Source organism: Rissa tridactyla, chromosome 3, assembly GCF_028500815.1.
Source record: "Rissa tridactyla isolate bRisTri1 chromosome 3, bRisTri1.patW.cur.20221130, whole genome shotgun sequence".
NCBI lineage: Eukaryota > Metazoa > Chordata > Aves > Charadriiformes > Laridae > Rissa > Rissa tridactyla.
The window spans coordinates 126,609,171-126,633,011 of record NC_071468.1 but is presented as its reverse complement, the minus strand read 5'-3'; the positions used below and the strand labels follow the sequence as shown (position 1 = coordinate 126,633,011).

Genomic DNA, 23,841 nt, shown 5'->3' with positions numbered 1-23,841 from the left:
CCTTCGGGGTCCTCCGTGGCCCCCTGGCTCCCCGCCCCCCCCGCCGCGACCGTCTGGGCCCTTCCAGCCCTGGTGTCTCTCCGGGAAACCCCCGGCTCGGTCCCAGCCCCCCCCGCCCCGCACGGCCCCTGCACGGCCGGGCTCCAAGTCGCCCCTCGACCCCTTCCCTCGGCGGCCGAAGGTACCCGAGCCCCCCCCCGGCACCCCCGGAGGGACCCGGGATGGCCGGGATTATCCCCCCGGTACCCCCAGAAGGACCCGCGGCGGCCGGGCTGAGCCCCCCGGTACCCCCCGGGCGAGCGGCGGTCCCTCCGGACGGCGGCCCCATCCCCGGGGGGCAGCGTTTCCCCCCCCCGGGAGCAGCCCCCCGCCTCGGGGGGTCCCCGCCGGGGGGATGCCCGGCCAAGGGGGGGTCCCCGCCCGCCGCCTCCCCCCGCCCCCGCCGCGGGGGGGGGGGGTCCCGCCTGCCGGGGCGGGCGGGCAGGAGGGGCCGGGGGCGGGCGGGGGGCGGCTCCCGGCTGCCCCGCTCCCCGCCGCCCCCCCGCCCGCCCCCGGCCCCGGCCCCGGCCCGGCGGCGGCGACGGAGCCCGGCGCGGCCGCCCCCCCCCGCGGCCCGGGGCCGGCCTGAGCCGCGATGCGATGGAGAAGCTGGCGGCGGGGCTGGCCCGGCTCCGCTGGAGCCCCGCGGCGCTGCCCCTCGACGCCATCGTCAGCCAGTGCCGGCTGCCCACCCTCGTCTGCCTCGGGCAGGGTGAGCCGGGGGCGCCGGGGGGCCGGGGGCAGGGCGGATGAAGTACACAAGGGGAGATGAAGGCTGCGGGGACGAGGAGGAGGAGGGAGGAAGGCTGGAGGGACCAGGAGGAGGGAAGGAGGGAGGATGGAGTGATGGGGGGGAGGAGGAGGAGGGGGGAGGGAGGAAGGCTGGAAGGACCAGGAGGAGGGAAGGAGGGAGGATGGAGTGATGGGGGGGAGGAGGAGGAGGAGGGAAGGAGGAAGGATGGAGTGATGGGGAGGAGGAGGAGGAGGAGGGAAGGAGGAAGGATGGAGTGATGGGGAGGAGGAGGAGGAGGGGGGAGGGAGGAAGGCTGGAAGGACCAGGAGGAGGGAAGGAGGGAGGATGGAGTGATGGGGGGGAGGAGGAGGAGGGGGGAGGGAGGAAGGCTGGAAGGACCAGGAGGAGGGAAGGAGGGAGGATGGAGTGATGGGGGGGAGGAGGAGGAGGAGGGAAGGAGGAAGGATGGAGTGATGGGGAGGAGGAGGAGGAGGAGGGAAGGAGGAAGGATGGAGTGATGGGGAGGAGGAGGAGGAGGGGGGAGGGAGGAAGGCTGGAAGGACCAGGAGGGGGTGGGGGGAGAAAGGCTGGAGAGACCCGGAGGAGGGAAGGAGGAAGGATGGAGTGATGGGGAGGAGGAGGGAGGAAGGCTTGAAGGGATCAGGAGGTGGGAGGGAGGCTGGAGTGATGGGGAGGAGGGAAGGAGGAAGGCTGGAGGGACAAGAAGGGGCGGGGGGGGGAAGGCTGGAGGGAGGAGGAGGAAGTTGGAGGAATGAAGAGGGGGAAGGAGGAAAGCTGGAGAAATGAGGAGGAGGAGGGAGGAAGGCTGGAGGGACCAGGAGGAGGGAAGGAGGGAGGATGGAGTGATGGGGAGGAGGAGGAGGAGGAGGGAAGGCTGGAGGGACCAGGAGGAGGAGGGATGAAAGCTGGAGGGGTGAGGAGGAGGAGGAGGGAGGATGGCTGGAGGGACAGGAGGAGGGAAGGAGGCTGGCGTGATGGAGAGGAGGGAGAGAGGAAGGCTGGAGGTAGGAGGAGGGATGAAGGCTGGAGGGATGAGGAGGGAGGGATGGAGGGCAGAGGGATGGGGATGAGGTAGGGATGAAGGCTGGAGGGGTGAGGAGGAGGGAGAGGGGAAGCCTGGAGGGGTGAGGAGGAGGAGGAGGAGGGAGGAAGGCTGGAGGTGAGGAGGAGGAGAGAGGAAGGATAGAGGGATGGAGAGGAAGGAGAAATGGTACAGGGAAGAGTGAGGAAGGCTAGAGGGATGGGGAAGAGGAGGGAGGAAGGCTGGAGGGAGGAGGGGGAGGGAGAAGGGAAGGCTGGAGGAGGAGGAGGAAGAGGGAGAGAGGAAGGCTGGAGGGATCAGGAGGAGGGAAGGAGGGAGGATGTAGTGATGGGTGGAGGAGGAGGAGGAGGAAGGAGTAAGACTGGAGGGACCAGGAGAAGGGAGGGGGGCTGGAGTGATGAGGAGGAGGGAGGAAGGCCGGGGGGCCGGGTGAGACATGACGGGGGACCGGGGGCTGCCTCCCACCCGGGTCCCTGGGGCTCCTGCCCCGGCTCCGATGCGCTGCCCGGGCCAGCACCCGGGGGGTGGGGGGCAACCGCTGCCCCCAGCCATGGGGACCCTCTGGAGCAGGATCCAGCCCCTCCAGAGCTGGGTGCTCCCCTCTGGAGCACAATCCGGCCCTCTGGAGCAGGATCCAGCCCCTCCAGGATAGGATCCATCCCTCCGGAGCAGGATCCATCCCCTCCAGAGCAGGATCCATCCCCCCCAAACTGGATGCTTCCCTCTGGAATAGGGTTCCCCCTCCCAGGTCCATCCCCTCCGGAGCAAGATCCATCCCCGCAGCTGGGTATTCCCCTGTGGAATAGGGTTCCCCCCCAGATCCATCCCCTCCGGAGCAGGGTCCATCCCCGCAGCTGGGTATTCCCCTCTGGAATAGGGTTCCCCCCCAGATCCATCCCCTCCGGAGCAGGGTCCATCCCCGCAGCTGGGTATTCCCCTCTGGAATAGGGTTCCCCCCCAGATCCATCCCCTCTGGAGCAGGGTCCATCCCTCCGGAGCCGGGTGGGTGCTGGGGTGGGTGCCATGGCCGGGGGGGGGGGGCCCTGTGCCGGCCTCAGCTCAATAAACTTCTTGTTTGCGGCGGCTGCAGCTTTTCAGGGGGGACAAAGAAATTGTTTCCCGGGCAACTGGCGGCTCTTGGCAGCGGCACCTGCTCATCCCACCATCCCGCCGTCCATCCCGCCGTCCATCCCGCCGTCCCTCCGGCCGCCCGCCGGCCACCCCTGGGTGCCGTGGGGAGGGTGGGGGGGTGTCCCAGGGGTGGTGACAGCCCCGTCCCCCCGCAGGCGAGCGCGTGGAGGGGGTGAGCGCCCAGGACGTGCTGCTGGTCCACTCCTGCCGGCAGTGGACGACGGTGACGGCCCACAGCCTGGAGGAGGGACACTACGTCATCGGCCCCAAAATCGACATCCCGCTCCAGTACCCAGGTGGGGGGGCCGGGGCGCGAGGGACCAGGACAAGGGTGTTGGTGTCCCCAGGGGCAGCAGGGTTCGGGGTCCCCCCCGCCGCCTCTGGCAGCTGAGCTGGGGGGGCTCCAGCGTGGCCCAGTCCAGAGGAGACGCTCTGGTTCGGGGGCTGCTCTCTGCCCCCCCACCCCCATGCCAGTGCCCAGCCCAACGCCGGGGGCTGCGGGGGGACGGGCTGGGGATGGGGACAGGGCTGGGGGTGGGGGTGGGATGGGGAAGGGGAAAGGATGGGATGGGGACAGGGACGGGATGGGGACAGGGACAAGGATGGGATGGGGGTGGGGATGGGGATGAGGACAGGGATGGGGATGGGATGGGCCCGGGACAAGTATGGGATAGGGACAGGGATGGGATGGGAACAGGGGTGGGATGAGGACAGGGGCGGGATGACGACAGGGACAAGGATGGGATGGGGATGGGGATGGGGATGAGGACAGGGATGGGGATGGGATGGGCCCGGGACAAGTATGGGACAGCGACAGGGATGGGATGGGGACAGGGGTGGGATAAGGACAGGGGCGGGATGACGACAGGGACAAGGATGGGATGGGGATGGGGATGGGGATGAGGACAGGGATGGGGATGGGATGGGCCTGGGACAAGTATGGGACAGGGACAGGGATGGGATGGGGACAGGGATGGGATGGGGACAGGGGTGGGATGAGGACAGGGGCGGGATGATGACAGGGACAAGGATGGGATGGGGATGGGGATGGGGAAAGGGTGGGATGGGGACAGGGATGAGGATGGGATGGGGACAGGGACTGGGATAGGGATGGGGATAAGGATAGGGATGGGATGGGGACAGGGGGAGGATAGGGACAGGCACAAGTATGGGACGGGGATGGGGACAGGGATTGTCATGGGGACAGGGACAGGGATGGAGATGGGATAGGGACAAGGATGGGATGGGGACAGGGATGGGGTGGGATGGGATGGGATGGGGACAGGGACAAGGATGGGATGGGGACAGGGACAGGAATTGTCATGGGGACAGGGTTGGGTATGGGTATGAGGATGGGTTGGAATAGGGACACGGATAAGGATGGGACAAGGATGGGGGCAGGGATTGTCATAGGGACAGGGATGGGGTTGGGACAGGGACAAGGATGGGATGGGGCCGGGACAAGGAAGGGCCCGGGGCCGGGGCGACGCAGAGGAAGGTGCTGCGATGCCGGCGGCCGCCGTAGCAAGAGCCTTAATGACGGCTCTAAGTGCTCGCCATGGCGGTAATGAGTCCTGCTAATAAATAAGTAATGGGAAACGGAGCGGGGGAGGGGTTAATCGCCCCGTCCCACGGGGGCCGAGGAGGGGAGCGCCGGGCAGTGTGTTAACCGGCCTTGGGGGGCTCGGCCGTGCCCGAGCCGGCTTCGGGGGGCTGCTCCCGGCTCCAGCCTCCGCCGACCCCCGTGTCCCCAGTGCCGTTGGCGCATCGGGGGATTAATATTCCCCTCAGGTCCGTCCCCGCCGAGCCGATGCCAATGGCGGCGTTTTCGCTGCCAGGCACGTTCCCCCCCCCGCCCCGGCTCCTGCCTTCGCCATCGCTGCTGCTGAGCCACCCCGTCCCCTCCCAGGTCCCCCCCGGTGGCTCTGCCCCCCCCCCCCCCGAGGTGTGGGGCAGAGGGGGGTTGTGGGGCCCTGGCAGGACCAGGACTGGGTTTTGGGGGGGCAATGGGGGCTCCCTGTGGTTTTGGCCGCTCCGCCGGCCCTGCTCCAGGAGGGTTCCTCCATCCTCAGGGTGTTTCTGGTCCCGGCAGCTCCCGGGGGTGCCGGAGTGACATTGCCGAGACACCCCACATGCGCGGGGCTTTGTGCTTTGTCCTACCCACCCCCCCCACCCTCGATGCTGCGTGTGCGAGGGATGGGTATGGGGGGGGGGGGTCTGGTGTCCCCTTGCAGCACTTGGACACACTGGGTGAAGCCCACAGAGATGCCTCTATAAAATTTGACAGGGACCCCAGGCCAGTCTTGGGGGCGGCTGCCCCCCCGCAAAGGGCCATGCTGGCCCCAAGGTGGGTCACAGCAAGTCCCCGTGGCCAGGCCCTGGAGTCGGGCTCCTCTCACCACCCTGGGTCCCACACAGGGAAGTTCAAGCTGCTGGACCAGGACCGGGACATCCGTGAGCCCGTGCAATACTTCAACAGCGTGGAGGAGGTGGCCAGCATCTTCCCAGACCGCGTCTTCGTCATGGAGGCCATCACCTTCAGCGTGAAGGTCTGTATGGGGACAGCAGAGGACAGTGGTGGGACAGCAGGTGAATGTCAGGGAGCAGTCATGAGGCAGCAGGGGATGGTGGTGGGACATTGGAGATAGTGGTGGGACACCAGGGTGTGGTGGTGGGAAGTGGGGTGTGGTGGTGGGACATTGGGAGAGGACAGTGTACCAGCAAGGGATAGTGGTGGGACATTGATCAAGGGTTGGTGGTGGGACAACAGGGATACGTGGTGAGACATTGTGGGTAGTGGTGGGATATTGGGATGGTGGTGGGACATCGGAAGAGGACAATGGGACAGCAGGGGGTGGTAGTGGGACATCAAGAGTTGGTGGTGGGACATCAGGGGATGGTGGTGGGACATCGGGATAGGTCGTGGGACATAAGTTATAGCGGGGGGACATCAGGGGTTGGTGATGGGACACCAGGGGTAGGTCGTGGGACATCAGGGATAGCAGTGAGACATCAGGGGGTGGTGACAGGAATCAGGGGGTGGGGGGGGGACACTGGGGGTCCGTGGTGAGCCACTAGGAGAGAACAGTGGGACGGCAGGGGAGAGCGGTGGGGCATCAGGGCTTGGTGGCAGCACATTACAGGATGGTGGTGGGACGTCAGGCGATGTCCAGGGCAGCGGGTCCCATGGTGGGGCTGTGCGGGGGCAGGTGGTGTCGGGGGAGTTCAGCGAGGACAGCGAGGTGTACAACTTCACGCTGCACGCGGGGGACGAGCTGACGCTGATGGGCCAAGCCGAGATCCTCTGCGCCAAGACGGTGAAGGAGAAGTCGCGCTTCAACACCATCCTGCGGAAGCTGGGCAAGGCGGCGCCGGCGGCGGGGGCCAGGCAGGTGAAGGGCAAGATGCCCTGCCTGATCTGCATGAACCACCGCACCAACGAGAGCCTCAGCCTGCCCTTCCAGTGCAAGGGCCGCTTCAGCACGCGCAGCCCCCTGGAGCTGCGGCTGCAGGAGGGGGAGCACACCATCCGCAGCATCATCGAGAAGGTGCGGCTGCCCGTCAACGTGGCCGTCCCCAGCCGCCCGGCGCGCAACCCCTACGACCTGCACGCCATCCGCGAGGGCCACTGCTACAAGCTGGTCAGCATCATCTCCAAGACGGTGGTGTTGTGCTGCATCCTCCGCCGGGACGAGCTGGTGCCTTTCCATTTCCTCCTGCTGACCGACATGCCCCGCTTCCAGCTGCCCGAGGGGCTCCTGGCCGGGGACCCCCAGCTGGAGAAGCTGCTGCGGGACAGCGCGGCGTATTGCCACGACCGCTTCAACCCCGACGAGTACTCACGGGCCGTGCGGGAGGCCAAACCGGACTTCTCGGAGGAATGCGCCAGCCCCCGGCGCCTGCGGCTCTGCCTGCCCGCCTGCGCCCGCGACGAGCTCAGCCAGCCCCTCCAGCGCCTCTCCCTCTGCCCCTGCGGCACCGGCGTCCCCCGGGAGCCCGCCGCCCGCTGCCAGGGACCGCGGGGAGCCGGGGGGAGCACCCCACGCCCGCCCCTGCCCGACTTCCCCGACCCCGACCGGGAATACATGACGCCCGACTGGGCCGAGCCCGAGTTCAGGACTCAGGAGCCGCTGGAGATCCCCTACGAGGAGCTCTGGAGCAACCCCGGCCCCGAGGGATGCTGCGAGGCGGGCAGTGGGGCCGGCCGGCAGGACCTCCTCTCCTTCGGGGCCGTCACCCCACTGGGGTCCCCGCATCGCCCCGGCGTGCCCGGGGATGAGCGCCGCGGGGACACCCCGCCTCCTGTGCCACCCAAGTCGGAGGCGGTAAGAGCCACGGTCCCGTCCTCGGGGATGGGGAATGGCACCCCGGGGGTCCCGCCTGCCGCCCTGGCCGGGGGCAATGCGTGGGGTAGCCGGGGGGGATGTGTGCGAGCCCCGGCATGGCCATGGGCAGGGGGTGCACAGCCCGCAGCCATGCTGTCAGCCCCACGGCATGGCCAGTGTGACCCCCAGCTCAGGTGCTGCGGGGTTCTGGGCTGGGAGCCCCAGTTCCCTGGCTCTGGAGTCACCCCCCCAGCTCTGTAGGGTCACCCAAATCCCCTGGGCTCCCCTGCACCCTGTTTTTTGGAGTCCCGAGGGCTCCCCTGCACCGTGGGGTACCCAAATTTTTGGGTTCTCCTTCATTGTGGGGGTACCCAAATTTCTGGGATCCCTGTGCCATGGGGTACCCAGTTCCCTGGGGCTCCCCCACCCTGTTGGTACCCAGAGCTTTGTGGCTCGGCCGGGTCTGGCTGCCCCCAAGTCCCCCATCGCCACCTCCAGCCACGGGGTCCTGGGGGCAAATTCCCTGGCACCGGGGGCCTGATGGTGCTCACCCCCCCTTCCAGGTGAAGGAGGAGTGCCGGCTGCTGAACGCACCCCCCGTGCCGCCCCGGGGCGGCCGCCCCCCAGCGCCCTGCAGCCCCCCGGCACCCCTGCGCTGCCCGAAGCTGGCACCTGTTCCCTCGCCCAGCCCCAGCCTCTCCTACTACTCCTCGGGGCTCCACGACGGGTGAGTGGCTCCAGCGCGGCCGGGGATGCTGCGATGGGGACGGGGTGGTGGGCTGACAGCCTGGGGACCGATGTACCTGCATCCGTGGAGTGATGGTGGTGGTGGATGAGAAGCTGGCCATGAGCCGGCACCGTGCGCTGGCAGCCCAGAACCCCCCCGCAGCCTGGGCTGCATCCCCAGCAGCGTGGGCAGCAGGGCGAGGGGGGGATTCTGCCCCTCTGCTGCGCTCGGGGGAGACCCCCCTGCAGTGCTGCCTCCAGCGCTGGGGCCTCGGCACAGGAGAGACACGGAGCTGTTGGAGCGGGGCCAGAGGAGGCCCCGGAGATGCTGGGAGGGCTGGAGCCCCTCTGCTGGGAGGACAGGCTGAGAGAGCTGGGGGGGTTCAGCCTGGAGAAGAGAAGGCTCCGCGGAGACCTTCCAGCCCCTGCCAGTCCCTCAAGGGGCTCCAGGAAAGCTGGGGAGGGACTCTGGAGCAGGGAGGGGAGCCATGGGACGAGGGGGAAGGGTTTTACACTGGAAGAGGGGAGATTTGGATGAGATATTGGGAAGAAATTCTTTGGTGTGAGGGGGGTGAGCCCCTGGCCCAGGTTGCCCAGAGAAGCTGTGGCTGCCCCATCCCTGGAGGGGTTCAAGGCCAGGTTGGCCGGGGCTTGGAGCAACCTGGGCTGGTGGGAGGTGTCCCTGCCCAGGGCAGGGGGTGCCACTGGGTGGCCTTTAAGGTCCCTTCCCACCCAAACCATTCCATGGTTCTCTGGTCCCCTTCCTCCGGCAGGTCTGTCCCGCGGAGCGGCAGCGGCTCTCCCTCGCCCGACGCCTACTCCCTGTACTGCTACCCCTGCACCTGGGGCGACTGCAAAGCCGGGGACCCCCCCGGGCGCCCGCTGCCCCCCGCCGCCCAGCCGCCCCCCTCCTCCTGGTCGGACCCCTGGGCGTACGTCGAGGCGGGGGCCGGGGCGGGCAGCGGCTGCTCAACCCCACTGCCGGGGGCCGAGCCCCCCCTGAAGCCCTACCGCAGCTGCCCCCGCCTCAAGCCCCCCCAAAAACGCTTTGCCCCCTTTGGGGCTCTCAACCCCTTCGCCGGCCCGGCCGAATGGCCGGAGAGCCCGGAGTGGCCCAAGCCGCCTTCGGCTCCAGCCGCCCCCTCCTCCTCCTCCTCGCCAGAGCCCTTCGCCCCCGTGGAGGAGCCGGCGCCCCCCCCTCGCCCCCCCAAAGGCTTTGAGGGGGACAGTATCGTCATCCGTGGGGCGGCCCCGCTCTCGCCTGCTGTCCTGCGTGGGGCCGAGGGTGGCGTCACCCGCGTCTACCTGGCGCAGGGCGTCATCGAGGTGCCACCAGCGGCGCGGGGCGATGGGGGGGCCCCGCCGGCCGCCCCCCGTCCCAGCGGGGACGGCTCGCCCTGGCTGCCCCCCGCCGACCTCTCGGCCCTCTCGCTGGAGGAGGTGTCCAAGTGCCTGCGCTTCATCGGCCTCTCCGAGGACGTGGTCAGCTTCTTCGCCCGCGAGCGCATCGACGGCAGCATCTTCGTGCAGCTCAGCGAGGAGATCCTGGCCGACGACTTCCGCCTCACCAAGCTCCAGGTGAAGAAGATCATGCAGTTCATCAAGGGCTGGCGCCCCAAGATCTAGCCCCACGCCGGGGACCCCCCCATGGACCATGGTGGGGGGTCCCCTCAGCCGCTTGGACCACGGCTCTGGCTCTCCCCGCTCCTGTCCCCTGCCCCACGGACTGGGGGGTTCCTCCTCCCCGGCAGCTCGGCCCTATTGCCCAGCCCTCCCTTCCTTTCCACTTTAACACTGGACAGTAATTTTGGCCCAAAGGGGCTGGAAAATACTGGAGTTTGCGTTGACTGGTTTAACTTAATCCTTGTGGATTAGTGTAATAAACATACGGGAGAAAAACCAGCCAACGGAGAAGGCCCTTGGCACAGGGAGGAGAGGGGAAGGGGCTTTTGGCAGGGATGGAGGCTCCAGGGGTTGCCTCCACCCTTGCATACCATTCCCACCTCGTGGGAAGGGTCCAGTGTCCTCCATGCAAGGGAAAGGAGAGCCACAAAAAATGATCCAACGGCTGGAGCCCCTCTGCTGGGAGGACAGGCTGAGAGAGCTGGGGGGGTTCAGCCTGGAGAAGAGAAGGCTCCGCGGAGACCTTCCAGCCCCTGCCAGTCCCTCAAGGGGCTCCAGGAAAGCTGGGGAGGGACTCTGGAGCAGGGAGGGGAGCCATGGGACGAGGGGGAAGGGTTTTACACTGGAAGAGGGGAGATTGAGATGAGATATTGGGAAGAAATTCTTTGGTGTGAGGGGGGTGAGCCCCTGGCCCAGGTTGCCCAGAGAAGCTGTGGCTGCCCCATCCCTGGAGGGGTTCAAGGCCAGGTTGGCCGGGGCTTGGAGCAACCTGGGCTGGTGGGAGGTGTCCCTGCCCAGGGCAGGGGGTGGCACTGGGGGGGCTTTAAAGGTCCCTTCCCACCCAAACCATCCTATGAAAGCATTGCTCCGGGATCTGCTCCGTGCTGCCTGTGCCCCAGGGGATGTCAGGGCCCTGGAAGGAAGCTCCTCTGCCTGATGGCGAGGTGCCCCCAGGGCCCTGAGCTCCCCAAACCCTGCTCTGCACAGAGCTCGATGGGGCCATAGCAACAGGAGGGGCTGGGACCAGACCTCCCCGGACCCAATTCCAGCTCCTCGGCCACGTAAAGGGATCAGGTCTGCCTCATACATGGCTCACACCCCACAAGCACAGCTGCTGCCCAGCCCTGCACCCCCTGCCCAGGGAGGGCTGAAGGCTGGTTACCAGCTCTGCCGGCAGCCCGGTGCCTCCCCCAGCAGAGGAGATGATGTCTCAGCCCAATTTTGTCCCGGTAGCTTTGAGAAACAACCACAGACATGACGCGAGAGGAGCAGCTTCACTCAGCTCCTGGCCCGAGCCCTGCCAGGGCGCAGGAAAAAGGCTGGAGCCCCGGCAAGGCACCGCAGGGAGGCGGGAGGCAGAGGCCAGGCCAGCTCGGAAATTAGTGCCAGGTGCACAGAGATTTAAAGCCTTTTAGTTTAAACTGAGCTCTCCCCACGGGGGACCCTTCTGGCCTTTGGCTGCTTGATTTGCAATTACGGGCAGGTCCATCTGCCAGCATAACCCCGGCGGCAGCGCTCGGGGCCAGACAAAGGAGCCGGAGGCTCCTCACAGCCCCTGATTGATGGCAGAGGTGACAGAGACGGTCTTTGTTCTGCACTGCCCCCAGCCCCTGCCTTTCCCCACCCTCCAGCAACCGCCGGCAGCCCCTTTCCGGGTCTCGCAGGCGGCAAGCACGGAAAGGATCCCAGAGGATTGCCTGAACGCTTTATTTCCGACTCGAGCGGTTCCCTTCCTTGGTGCCGAGAGGCTGCTGCCCCAGCAAGACGGGAGGAGAAGCAGGCATGGAGTCCAAACCCAGGAGACGGGGATTTATTTCGGTGGAAGTTTACGGAAAGGCAAGGCCTTAGGGCCGGCTGCGTGCTGGATGCTGCCTGCCAGACCGGGAGCTCTGGAAGTCACAGCATGGAGGCGAACACAGAAGAAAATCTCTCTCCCAGCAAGGAGCCACCAGGCCCCCGCTAGCATGGGACGGAGGTGCCCAACACACAGTAGCTGATAAGGCACTTGAAATGACTACAAGCCACGAGGCAATCCGCTGCCACCCTCCTTCCTTCCCTGCCTCCCCCGGGTGCTTTGCAGATTAACCTACAGAGAATGGGGTGTCGCTGGAGAGCCTGGTGGTCCCGGCTCGAGCTGGTGGCGCGTCACGGGCGGGTGGTGTCGGGCCACGCTCACTGGTGGAATTTCTTGTTTGGGCTGTTGGCGTAGTCCACCAGCAGCTGGCACGGCGTGAACTGGCAGCCATAGACGGCTTCGTATTTCCGCAGCTTGTCCACCAACTGCTTAGCTCCGTACGAGTCTGCGTACCTGAAGGGACCTGCCGGGGACAAAGGGACACATCCGTGCCAAGGAAGCGAGAGGCATCAAGGTGCCTGAGGAGTGAGAGCACTGATTTTTCCCAGTTTATCCTTTTCTGGAAGATCCCCTACAGTCTTTCGGCAGGGCAACGCAGGACCCTGCTCCCTGCCTGCCCACCTGCACCAAGCAGATGTATACTGGGTTGCTGCGGTGACAAATTTTGGGATAGTCCCAGTGTGCGTAGGAGCCTCTTCCCTGTCACAGCCCAGGTGCTGACAAGCTGGAGCCAGCACCGCGTGCTTCCCCGGCGTCCCCCCAGCTCAGAGGGGAGCAGAAGCATGCTGCCACCCGTGCTGGTGCTTTTGCTTGGTCTGAAATGCCCATCCTAAAACTGGCAGCAAAGCCGCGGGGCTCCCCGCAGGCCAGAGGGTGTGCTGCAGGTAAGGCAGGCTGCCCGGGCACGAGGAGACAAGCTGGGGCACAGGTAGTTGGAATTCCTATTCAAGCCTGAGCTCGCCTCAAGGAGGGAAAGTGCGAGGTACTCGGCAGAAGCACCACCTCACGCCCAAGAGCCCTTAGCACCCTTCAGCTGTGACACACACCTCAGCTCACGCCTCATCCGCTGCCCAAGCCATGGCCACCCAGCCAGGCTGCAGACAGGTCCAGGAGAACTTTGCCATGGTCTTGGCTGGGCCCAATAAGTACCTTGGGCTGAAAGGTGCTGTGCACCATGGCTGAGGTTATCAGCTCAGCTTTAGCAGTGCCGTGTGAGGGCACACGGGGAACGGTAGGTCCTTGGGTGCCATTTTTCAGCTCTATGCGCAGCACAACACCAGGTTTCCAGAAGATGCCTGCCTGCCCACTCAGGCAAGTAGTGGTGGCAAGAGAGGAGACACCAGAGCCTCGTTTTTCACCGAGGACCATGCGGCTGCACAAAAGCAAGCCAGGGATTTCTTAAAAATGTAGGGCCTTTGCAAATCTCCCATCCAACCTACAGCCCCATGACTATCAAGGCATGGCAAAAGCTCTTTCTTTGAAGTTCTCATGGGAAGCGCTGATGAGGCTGAGGCCAGCATGGCCCTGCCTTCTCATTCAAACCTGAAGACATGGCACATGGCCTGGTTACAGTCCCTTGATCCTCACCAGCTACAGCTCTGTGAAACAGCTGTACCAGCAGAGGAACCCCACTGGGTCCCGGCAGAAACATCCCACAGCAGCTCCCTGGCTCACCACCACCTCTCGTGGGGTGGGAATGCTGGAGCTACCTCTCTGGCTCAGGCTTTATGTGGGAGAAGGACATTCAGGCTTGTCAGACTGCAGCTCAAACCGGGCCTTAACAGCTGACTCACCTCTGGTGGCTAGAGCCCAAGAGGCAAGGTCACTACAAAGCTTTTGAGCCAAGCAAAAAGCCCAGCTGAGCCCACTTACCTCCCAGGCATGGTGGGAAGCCCAGGCCGAACACAGCACCAATATCTCCCTCCACGGGGTTGCTGAGGATCCCCTCCTGCAGGCACATGGCTGCCTCGTTCACAAACCTCGTCACCAAGCGCATCTGGATGTCCTCATCAGTGCAGCTGCAAGGAAAGAGTCTGTAAGGGCTGTGCAGGTAACGCAGCAGCTGGATGGAGGAGCACATGAAGCCAGCTCAGACTGGGGACAAAGCCAGGCCTGGGGTAGGCAAGAGAACCATTTCTCCCTGAGACTGTCCCTATCTGCACGAGGATAAGGACTAAGTGCCGTGTTGCGACCTGAGGCAGGCACATAAGAATGGCAGAGGCTCGACCAGGCCAGATGGGGACTGCTCCAGATGTTTCAGTGCCAGGCTGTACAACAGGTCCAATGCCAGGAAGGTCACAGCAGGGGCTGCACCAACCCACCTGCCCTGGCAAGCCCCACCACAGAAAAGCTTTCTGGCAAAGGTGCCCAAGCAAATGCTGGTAAATTCAAGGATGCCTTTCTTCATAGCGCAGGGTCTCCAGAGCCAACAGCCTGCCCCCCTACGTGGGGACAGCCGAATGCCATCTGGAGTGACTCTGTTCAGCAACGTCCTCCAGCACTGCCTGGTGCAGCCCTCGCGCTGCTGCGCAGAGGCAGGAGAAGGAGCTGGGCAGGGGCGAGAGCCAGCCCACACCAGCCCTCAGCGGGCACAGCTACTCACACTTCAGGTTTGGCTGCCACTTTGAACCGCGCCAAGATCTCATCCATGCCAGAATTCACGTTCCTGTTCTTCACCCCCTCCTGGTAAACATAAAAGCCTTTCCCTGCCTTGCGACCTGCCGGGGATAAAAAGAGACAGTTATATTCTGCCACGCACCCTGTCTGCTTGTGACACCTTCGCCTCTGATCTTCTTGTGACTCCTGCTGCACGAGCAGATCCTCCCAGCACAGGCAGCTTCTCTGCACTTCAGAGGGAGCCTGTCTGCTGCCTCAACAAGGACAGAGGGAACGGGGTCCACGTCCAGCTGACTCCTTGGCAGGATGCCGCCACTGTGCCAGGCCCTAATGCCCTCACTACGTACAGAGGACAGTTAAATAATGCCACCGCTTCCATGGCTACAGCAGCAAAAAGACACAGTCATTGGGAGCACGGGACAGAGACGACAAGATCTCCTGAGTAACCCACACTGCCAGGGGCCTGGTCACAGCCTGGGTCATTGGAGGGTGAGAGCTGTCATGGTCCCAGTGCAGGTCCCACTGATGGATGCTGCTCCGTCCTGGTGCGTTCATAGGCACAGCTGCCTCTGGCACCCAGCGCCACCGGGGCACAGCTTCCACCATGTGGACAGACATAATTTTTCCTTGCGCAGAGCTTCTAAAGCTCAGCTCAGGGCTTGTTTCAGTCGAGCACGTTGATTTCCAGCCACTCGCTCCCCAGGCCCCAGAGCACTTGTGCGGGTTTCACGAAGGGGCCAGACAGACGTTGATGAGAACTTGCCTGCTGCCTTTGCTCTGGGCAGCGTCTTTACCTGCTGCCGCCTTTTCTGCAAAGGAACGTGTGGCTGCAACCAAAGGTCTACCCAGGGTACAGCTTGGGGGGATTCCCAACCTGTCCCCAGGACCGTTCTCTGCCTGCTCTCAACTGAGGCGGAATAGGCTGATGGATGCTACCGCTTTTTCTTGAACAAAGCAGAAACACATTCAATTAAAACAGCTTAGTGTCTCACCTAAGAAACCTTTTTCCACCATGAGCTTGAACAACTCGATGCTGCCTCCTCCAAAGCGCTCACCAAAGGCCTTGCCGAGGTCCTCAGCCACGTGCGTGGCCACATCCACACCCACCTCATCGATCAGCGTGGCAGCACCCACAGGAAAGCCGAAGGCCGTAGAGAGAGCATCTATTTTCTTTGGGTCAATGCCCTCCTGCAGGAGTGGAAGGGGAAGCAATGTTATGTCTAGGCCAGGGTCCTGGAAACCCAGCGTGGGGGCAGAAAGCTGTTGCTCATCTGCGGCCACAGACTGCGACCAGCCCCATTAGCCATTTGGCTACAGACAGGAGCAGTGCAATCATGCTTGCACCATTCCCGACTCTCCCCCGGTGCCATGCGGGGAGGAAAGAGCCTCATCACTGCCTGCACCAGGTCCCATCAGACCACAGCCCTGCTCTTGGCTGGGGACAACCATGGGCACTGGGGCTGGTTACCCACCTCCCTTCTCAGCCAGGGCTGGCGTCAGCCTGATCGGGGGCAAGGAAAAACTATTTGGTGGATGTTCAGTAGCCGACGGGATACGCACCTGGAGAACTCGGACCACTTCTGCCAGCATCGGCCCCAGGCACCTGGTGGTGTAGAAGCCAGGCCCATCCTAGGGAAGAGGAGTGCAGCAGGAAGGCGGGTGAGTACAAACTGCAGGAACACGGACTCTCTCGGCAGCACAAGAACTGCGTTTCACAGCCCAGGCTGCAATTCAGGCACGGACATGCAGGGAAACCACACTGAATTCCATTTCCAACAGTATGTTATCCACTCCTAGAATAGTTTTTTCCTGTAGGGCTCAGCAGTGTTTGAAGACTTCCATGGAGTTACTCCCTGGAAGTTCCCACCAGAGTGGTTTTATTTGAATTAATGCCGAGACGTCTGAAACAGGCTGCAGAAGTCCCCTTGCTTCACCAAGCACTGCAGGCTGACAGGGGGAAAGGGTGCTCAGCACAAGTGAAACAGGCATGAACGAGTTGTTTCACCTCTGATATTGCTCACAAAGTCAGGAAGCAATAGATTAGCTGCAAACTGCCATTCAGGGAAGCATCTGATGTGGGGATGGGGCTTGGAGAAGCAGCACCATCTCCACCGGCCTTCAGAGATGCCTAGAGCACTTTTAAACAAGCCAGTTTTCCCAGCACCACAGGAGAGACCTGCTCAGCATTGCTGGCAACCTCACGCATCAGTGAAAAAACCAATCCAAAACCACACTAAAACTGCCCTGAGCCTACAGGCTGAACCTCCCACACAGCTGAAACAGCATCACTGAAGCTTTCTACTGTGGAGCGTGAGACCAGCTCTGTTTGGAGGGCCGTGTGCTCAGCAGCAGCCATCAGCCTAACGAACCACTCAAAGCCCATGGCTTTTCCGAGGCTCTGCTGCCTGCTCCTAGAGACCACAGCAGTTTGTTCCCAGCTGCTGCCTTGCTGTGCTGTGCTCAGTCTTCTCCCTCTGCTCGGTACAGCTCTTCCCTTACACTTGCACGTGTATTTCTGCCCCTCCTCACACAACATCTAAATCCAGGAGGAGGGTTACCGCTCACAGGCCGCTCTGTCCTTGCAGCCTGCCAGGGAGAAGAGGTGGCCAGAGTCCTGCCCAGACTCCGCTCCATCTGCGATGCCACTAGAGACTTCAGCCTCCTGGAAGCCGTGTGGAGCAAGACTGCCAGCTCCTCGCGCTGGCCCATCAGCCTGTTCTGTGCCTTCTGGCCTTCCATGGCTGCTTCAAAGGACACTTGAGGGATCGCTTGGGCACCTGCCTCCTTCTAACCTCCATTTTTACTTCTCAGTGTGAGTAGCTAATGCCAGTGTATTCACAGCCACATTTCAGCCTTCTCTCAGTGCACGAGCCTGTCCTTTTATTTATTATCCCAGCTCATATTTTGTGCAGTGTTCCCTCACCTTTACCACGATGACAACCTTGCCCTGTTTGAGGCCAACAGCGACAGCGGAAGCAGCGGTGTCCTGGGATGTTTTGTCTGTGGTGATGATCTCCAGCAGCTGCATTTTGTCAACAGGGGAGAAGTAGTGCATCCCGATCACCTAGGCAGAAGGAAGGGAACAGGTTTAAGACAGACTTTGGCTTCCAGAGTATTCTGCTGGGCAAGTCAAGTGGCCAGCTACAGAGGGACACAGGCTAGCATGGGCTGCAGCACCCACCACCACAGTGCACTATCCATTCAGCCACACGCTCTGCTGCATCCCTCTCTCTCGGTCTCCCTTTCTCTCCTTGGCCTTCCCACGGACGTAGCACATGCCCCACAGCTCTTCCCTCAGTGAGGATTTTTAGAATCATAGAATAGAATCATAGAATTGCCTGGGTTGGAAAGAACCTTTCAGATCATCAAGTCCAACCATCAACCCAACACTGACAAAAACCATGGCTAAACCCTATTTAGGTATAACGCCTACAGGACCAAGAGCTCTCTCTGTACTTGTTAATAGTCTGGCAGCAAAACCTGTCTGGGAATCTTAGCTGGGCTCAGTCCTCAGGCAAATTACAGGCACCGCGTGATCCGCAGGTACTATCTGAGCTGGCAGCGCAGCCACGCGCCGGGGTGGTGCTTCTTCTGGACTTTGAGAGTGGAACGGCAGTCACAGAGACAGATGTTGAGGAGGGTCCCTGTGTTCTCCTTGTGAATGGTTTGTTTCTTTTTTTGGTGCTGAAGTGAATTTAAGGATGAGAAGGCATGTTTCCAGAAACTAATTACAGAGGTAAGCGCAGCCCTCCTCTGGGAACAGCACTTGTATGGAGATCATTCGGCTCTGTGCCTCACTTAAACATGACCACGTAATCACCATGTCACCTTCATGCCTCCTGGAAGCTACACTTGGCACTAAGATCCATATATGTCAGAGGCACCTCGCAGGAGAGTTGCAGACTGCAAAAATAATTAAATAAATACGCTAATTGGTTAACTGATTTCCTATTAGTTTCGCCATAAAGAGCCATTACACAGGCAATTTAGACAGCAGGAGGATGTTATCTGCAAGTATGAACAGGTAAGACTCAGTTTGCATTTCTGATGCAACTAAGGTCCAACAGTAAACCAGAAGAGGCGCACGAAGGTCACAGGAATCTCCGACAGTGGAGATGCACGTTGTCACTCTACCACCTTTGCAGATACCCACAGAGCTTCTGCAGGAAGACAAGCAGCAGAGGCTTGGGGCAGTAACTGAGACCCTTGTAGGAGTTTTGGGAACCAGGCAAGGGCACCCGTGCTTTGCATTTGCGTAACACTTTCCAACTGAGCTCTAGAGCTTCCCCCTCCTTCTCCCCACGCTGCTACTGCCTCCCCGTCCTCCCTGTTTTAGAGAAGGAGATGGGATTATCTTGCAGGTGAGCTGCTTGCTCTTCCCTGCTTTTTCTGCAGCCCCAAGTAGGCAAAGCAAATTCCTCAAATGAGGGGAAAGTATTTTCCCCTTTTTATATCCAGGCTGCCCTAGACCAATGTTTAGCCCTCAGGAGGTGACACCACCTGGTCACACAGATCCCTCACGTTACTTCAAACACTGCAGTGTCACGTCTGGTCTCCTGCTGCTGCTCCCCGAAGGGCGCAGGTCTCCTGCAGGGCCTGTGTCAGATCTGCCAGCCTCACGCCAGCAGGTACCGCAGGTACCCTCGGCAGTCAGAGATGGCAATGAAAAACAGCAGGCAGCTGACTCCTCGCAATCCAGCACATTCAGATGGTAACTCCACCCAGCACGGCCCTCAGGGCAGGCTGCTCCACACAAAGCAGTGATCCTACTCAGCTGTGCTTGCCTGGGCTATGGGATGAGGACGCAGATGTTTTGTATGCTGTTTAGACTTCAAGGAAATGGATGAAGTCCTCTGCTCCAAACCTCTGCCAGAAGCTGCTATGTTGCTCTTGGTATCCTGTTCACATGGATCACTTGGAGCCAGAGAGAAAACCCCACCACCCCCTCAGGAGCTGACCCCAGGGCTGACCAAGGCTTCAGTTTGAGCACCTCCGAGTTCAGCTTCCAGCCACTGACTTTTCTTCCCTTTTTGCTGCTAGGTTAGTGCCTTCTCCTTGAGAAAGTGTTTTCCCATCATGGCAAGTCACTCCTATGTCTAATCAGTTTATCAAAATGACTGAAGTCTTCCTGGCTGGAATTCTCTCAGCTTGAGTCCTTCCATAGCTTCTCTGCCCCCCTGCATGCATTAACATTTCCTGAAGTGCTCTCACCTCCCTGCTGCACCCTGCCTTGCCAACATCACCCTGGGGGTGAATCCACCTTCATCCCGTCCTACCTGTCCAAGGACCACAAGCTCTTTGGTCCAAGTGTGACCTGGGGGCAGAGGATAAGCTGTTTCACATTCTGAGGAGGAAAGAAGATCCTAGCGCTCAGCTACAGCAAAGCCAGTTTGCCACTAACAGGCAGCTCAGCGCAGAGCGGCCAGGTGGCACTGGGTACTCACCTTCTCTGGCCTCTTGCTAACCGCAGCAATTTGGCCGATTGGGAGGGCAGACGTGTTACTGGCGAAGATACAGTGAGCTGGGATCACCTGTGGCAGGGGGTGGAAGAGACAGTGTAAATGCACACGCTCCAGAGTCAGAGCGTGATGCGCAGAGTCCCAAGAGAAGAGCACCAGCACCCGGTAACCCTGACAAACACGGCAAACCTGATTTCCTCTGTCAAGGCAGACAGCATTAGAAATCAATTCTAAAGCAGCATCCCAAGTCAGCCAGATGTGACTTCCCTGGAACTCTTCCCCAGGTCTGCAATATTAGTCTCAGAGCCCCCATGTTTCTGCCAGACCCTCGATTGCAACCACATTAGGCACTGCAGGCAGGGACTTCAGAAAGGTGCCCAGGCCAGCTCCTTTATCACACAGTTATTTCCCCAAGTGTGCTCTTGAACAGAAAAGAGCACTGGCAGCAAGCTAGAGATAGTAAGTAAAGGACTGTAAGTTGTGGAGATACCAAAGGACATTACTGTCATATCGATGTGCTCAGACAAATGGAAGTTTTTCTGGAGTGGCTCCCAGGAGTCAGGGAATGTCAGAATGTAAGAACTAGTGACTCCTTATTGAGCAGTGAATATCCTTAGTGAACAGGAAGGCTGTCCACGTACCCACCCACGTGCTGACATAAATAACTGTCACCAAACTGCAGCACAAAGGAGATGTGACAAACCCAGCAGCACAGGACAGGACACCTCGAGTCTCCACTGTGGTCACACCTAGCACCTCAGAACTGATACTCACGGCTTCCACCTCCTTCAGCACTTTGTGCTTGATGTTAATGTCCTCGAACACAGCCTCGATCACCATGTCCGCCTTCTCAAAGCCCTTGTAGTCCAGCTGGCCTGTCAGGTTGCTGAGAATGGAGTCCCTCTCGAATGATGTCAGACTCTTCTTCTTCACCTTGCCGTTCAGCCTAGGGAAGGACAGCTCTGTCACAGCCCCGGGGCAGGCCAGCCCAGAGCACTAGAGGTGCACCGCAACACCAAGGGCATCCCTCCCTCCTGGAGTAGGAGCAGAAACACCACCTCCAATCCAGCAGGACTGTCACTCTGCCCACTGGCCCCTCCTTCCATGGAAATAGGAGAGCCATGCTCACACAACTCAGCTGGTGCGTTAGTCTGAAGGTCAATCACTGACATTCCAGACGATGCACAGCTGAGCACCAATACTGCTGAGCCAAGACGACAGGGGAAGGAAATCCAGTTTGTCAGAAGTCTGACCCAATCCCTTGACATGGGCCTTTATGCAGTCAGGATTACTCCCTCCCCCCTTAGCTCTATAAGCTACTGCTAAATCTAAAAGCTAAAGCAATCGTCTGTTAGATCATCTACCTACCTAAGGAGCTAAGGCTGAATAGACTGGGCCTATTCGTAGCAATATCCCAGCACGCTGCATAGGGCAACCTTAAAAGAAAGCATTTCTGTGACATCTAATGGTAGATGACTCCAAAGGAACAAAAGCGTCAAGAGTTCCTGACTGCCTGAAAGCAGAGGAGTATTTTGACTAAAGGCAGCCCCATCCCATCCTGGGCAAATTCCTTTTAACTCACGTACCCCTTGAAGACCTGCTGCTGTCCTCTGTCCAAGCCTTGCTGCGCTGTGTCCTTCAGGATGGTCTTCAGTCCCTTATCCACTGAAACCTGTGCGATCCCAGCTCCCATGAGCCCTGCTCCCAGCACTGCCAGCGTCCTGCACAGAAAAGGACCGAGGGACACATTCAAAGCTAGAAATAGCTGAATTTCCATTGCTGCTGTCAGACTTGCACAGATCCTGTCCACCCAGGCACTATTTTTAGTGAGGTCACACAAGAAGATCTCACTTGTGCGTGAGACCTCCAAACTGCAGAGGACTGGCCTCCTGGAGGCTGGCAATCTCTCTGCTCTGCTACATTACTTTTCAGGACTCCAGGCCACTTGGTCCCAAGCGCCTTTCAGCAGAGGTCTCCCGACTGCTCCTCAGGCATCCCACGCTTGCACTTACTTGACCTCTCGCTGAGGTGCTCCAAACTTGTTCTTCTTGCAGCGCACCTGCCCATGGTAAAGCCCAATCAGCGCCTTGGACTCCTTAGTCATTGCAAGTTGGCCAAAGCCCTGGAAGAAAGGGAAGAGGGAAGCAGAGAGTTTGGCTTTTAACAACTGTCACTTCCAGCACACACATGTCAAAAACATGGCAAGGGGAGAGCACAGCCACCCGTCCGCCTGCACAGGCTGGTAACCTGGTTAGAAAAGGAGCAACAAGCAGGGCGTACATACCCTCTGCAGAGAGGCAGCTTCTGGGCTAAGCACAGCCCACTTTGCACCACTACCTCCCATATAGGCTGCCGGAAAGCAGTAGGAAACTGCTTGTTCAATGTCCTTTCCCATAAACAATATAATTTAAAGCATCTGAAAGAGGGTGCACCTCTAACACTCGTGTCTGGAGGGGCAGGGGCTCTGCCAGGGAACAAGAGGAGCCACAGTATTTCCATGTCCATCTCCTTCCTACCCCCAGAACTGTTCCCAGCTCCCTTCCACCCTCCCAGCACAGCTTTGGGAGGAGCGTTCCCTGGCAGTCCACTGGCGTGAGGGTAAGCTAGAAGCGATCCGGCTGCCTCGGCAGCTGCGCGGTCCTGTGAGATCAATGCAGAGGCCACTTCTGCTTCCCCCGGGGCAGGACTGTGTTTCACTGACACGGGACCCTTTCTCCCCCATGTGCGTCCCGCACATCGCCCCACTGGCTTCCAGCCCTCGGACTTTGAGAGAAATCTTTAAACAGGCCAATTCTCACTGACTGATACTATTCTCAGAGGATCATGGACAGGCAACAAAATCAAAGGCCTGCATAACCTCCCAGCACCCAGCGTGAAACGGGAAAGCAGTCGGGAAGACAAAAGACAGCGTAAGGCAACAGAAAACTAATGTTGTCTGGGCCAAGCCAGCTAAGGAAAGCCGCCAACGCAATGTAGTTCAGGCTGTATCACCTCTGTCCTGTGAGCTAGAGGCTTGTTAAATATCACAAACACAAAGCCTGGAAGAGAATCCGCAAGTCTCCTATCCTAGGGGAAAGAGGGAGGCATTACAAAAGACACGACACTGACACTTATTATTCTTTAGAGGGTTCTGGGAAGACCTCCATCCTGCTGCTATTCTCAGGAAAAAAACAGTCATTCTTTTCTGCAAGGAACAGAGTATCCCCAAGCCTTTTATTCAGCACTAGACCAAACGTGGGTGGAATGCATAACCAGAACAGATGGGGTATACCCAGGAGGTCACTGGTAAGGTAGGAGGCAGACAGCTACATCTCAGACCAGGACCTTGTCACCAGAAGGGAACAAAAGGAGCTACTAAGCGCGGCAGGAAAGGCTGCGGGATGTGACAGATAGCAGCGTGAGAGGCTGGTGAAAATTACAGAGTGTACTGCAGGGGACAGATGGATTTCACCAGTGGTTAAGGGGCAGCGACGTGAACGATGACCGAAACACAGGGATAATCAGATGGGGGTGTCGTGGGTCTTCTGGGGAGTCAGGTCTTGCAGAGCCAGCAGTGTCCTGGTAACCAGGCCAGTGACATGGTGCCCAGCCAGAACTACCTCTTCGGTATCAGAGATAACAAATTTGAGTACAGATGTAGCAAAACTGGGACCAGTGAGGAAAAAAGTAATTAGGGGCAGGTTGTTTATTAAGGCAGAGGCAAGGGCAGAGAAAGGGAAGGATCGAGATGGCTGAGGATGAACAAGCATGGGAAAACAAAGACCGTGTGTGTATGTGTGGAATAAAAGGGTCAGGCATAAGCGAGCTGCTGGCGAGTACACTTGCCTGCTCAAGTCCTGGACCTCCCACCACAGTCTGTCCTACCTCTGTATTAAACTCTTTGCCTATTTCCCCTGCACGTGTCACTAGCAAACCTCAAGCTGGACTGGATGGCATTTAGGACATGATGTCCATGTGCCAGCAGCTGGTCAGACTGGGCACTATGGCCAACTAATAGCCAGATGAAACATCTACAGCCAGCTACTAACGGGAGGGGTGTGTGTGCGTGTGTGTACGCACACATGTGCGCTTACTGCCACACGTGAACTTCGATTTGATCAGCCGGCCAGGAGAAACAGCAATCGCCCGCACTGGCCATGCCTGGGAGCGAGTTTGTGTTTGTGTGGGTGTCACCAGTGAAGGCACCGCGCGGTCTGTGTGGCCAGCCACACGTGTGCTCTGTGTTTGTGAACACACATGTGCGTGTAGCTACACCTCTGCAGTAGGATACC

The 23,841-nt window shown here is 60.4% G+C and overlaps 2 protein-coding genes across 3 annotated transcripts in view; one reads left to right on the top strand and one right to left on the bottom strand.

Moving 5' to 3' along the window:
• The first annotated feature begins 639 nt into the window (after window positions 1-639).
• Window positions 640-9,643, top strand: GAREM2 (GRB2 associated regulator of MAPK1 subtype 2). Its single transcript, XM_054196224.1, has 6 exons — window positions 640-751; window positions 3,122-3,262; window positions 5,385-5,515; window positions 6,176-7,291; window positions 7,855-8,018; window positions 8,791-9,643. The coding sequence occupies exons 1-6, from the start codon at window positions 640-642 to the stop codon at window positions 9,641-9,643; spliced, it is 2,517 nt and encodes an 838-aa protein (XP_054052199.1).
• Window positions 9,644-11,325: 1,682 nt separating this feature from the next.
• HADHA (hydroxyacyl-CoA dehydrogenase trifunctional multienzyme complex subunit alpha) overlaps window positions 11,326-23,841 on the bottom strand; it is a 28,459-nt gene continuing 15,943 nt past the window's right edge. For both annotated transcript variants that reach the window (XM_054194478.1, XM_054194477.1), the window contains 10 exons: window positions 21,583-21,692; window positions 21,157-21,291; window positions 20,345-20,516; window positions 19,556-19,642; window positions 17,035-17,175; window positions 15,672-15,740; window positions 15,104-15,299; window positions 14,098-14,212; window positions 13,368-13,513; window positions 11,326-11,958 (listed from right to left, as the gene is read on the bottom strand). In XM_054194478.1, the coding sequence (XP_054050453.1) occupies window positions 11,813-11,958; window positions 13,368-13,513; window positions 14,098-14,212; window positions 15,104-15,299; window positions 15,672-15,740; window positions 17,035-17,175; window positions 19,556-19,642; window positions 20,345-20,516; window positions 21,157-21,291; window positions 21,583-21,692 (1,317 nt within the window). In that variant the 3' untranslated portion in view covers window positions 11,326-11,812. The remainder of the gene's footprint in view (window positions 11,959-13,367; window positions 13,514-14,097; window positions 14,213-15,103; window positions 15,300-15,671; window positions 15,741-17,034; window positions 17,176-19,555; window positions 19,643-20,344; window positions 20,517-21,156; window positions 21,292-21,582; window positions 21,693-23,841) is intronic.

Excerpts from the sequence above, each read along its gene's own strand:
- GAREM2 (XM_054196224.1), top strand. The coding sequence starts at position 640 with ATGGAGAAGCTGGCGGCGGGGCTGGCCCGGCTCCGCTGGAGCCCCGCG. Across the intron at positions 752-3,121 it reads CCTCGTCTGCCTCGGGCAGG|GCGAGCGCGTGGAGGGGGTG; the intron begins GTGAGCCGGGGG and ends GTCCCCCCGCAG. Across the intron at positions 7,292-7,854 it reads TGCCACCCAAGTCGGAGGCG|GTGAAGGAGGAGTGCCGGCT; the intron begins GTAAGAGCCACG and ends CCCCCCTTCCAG.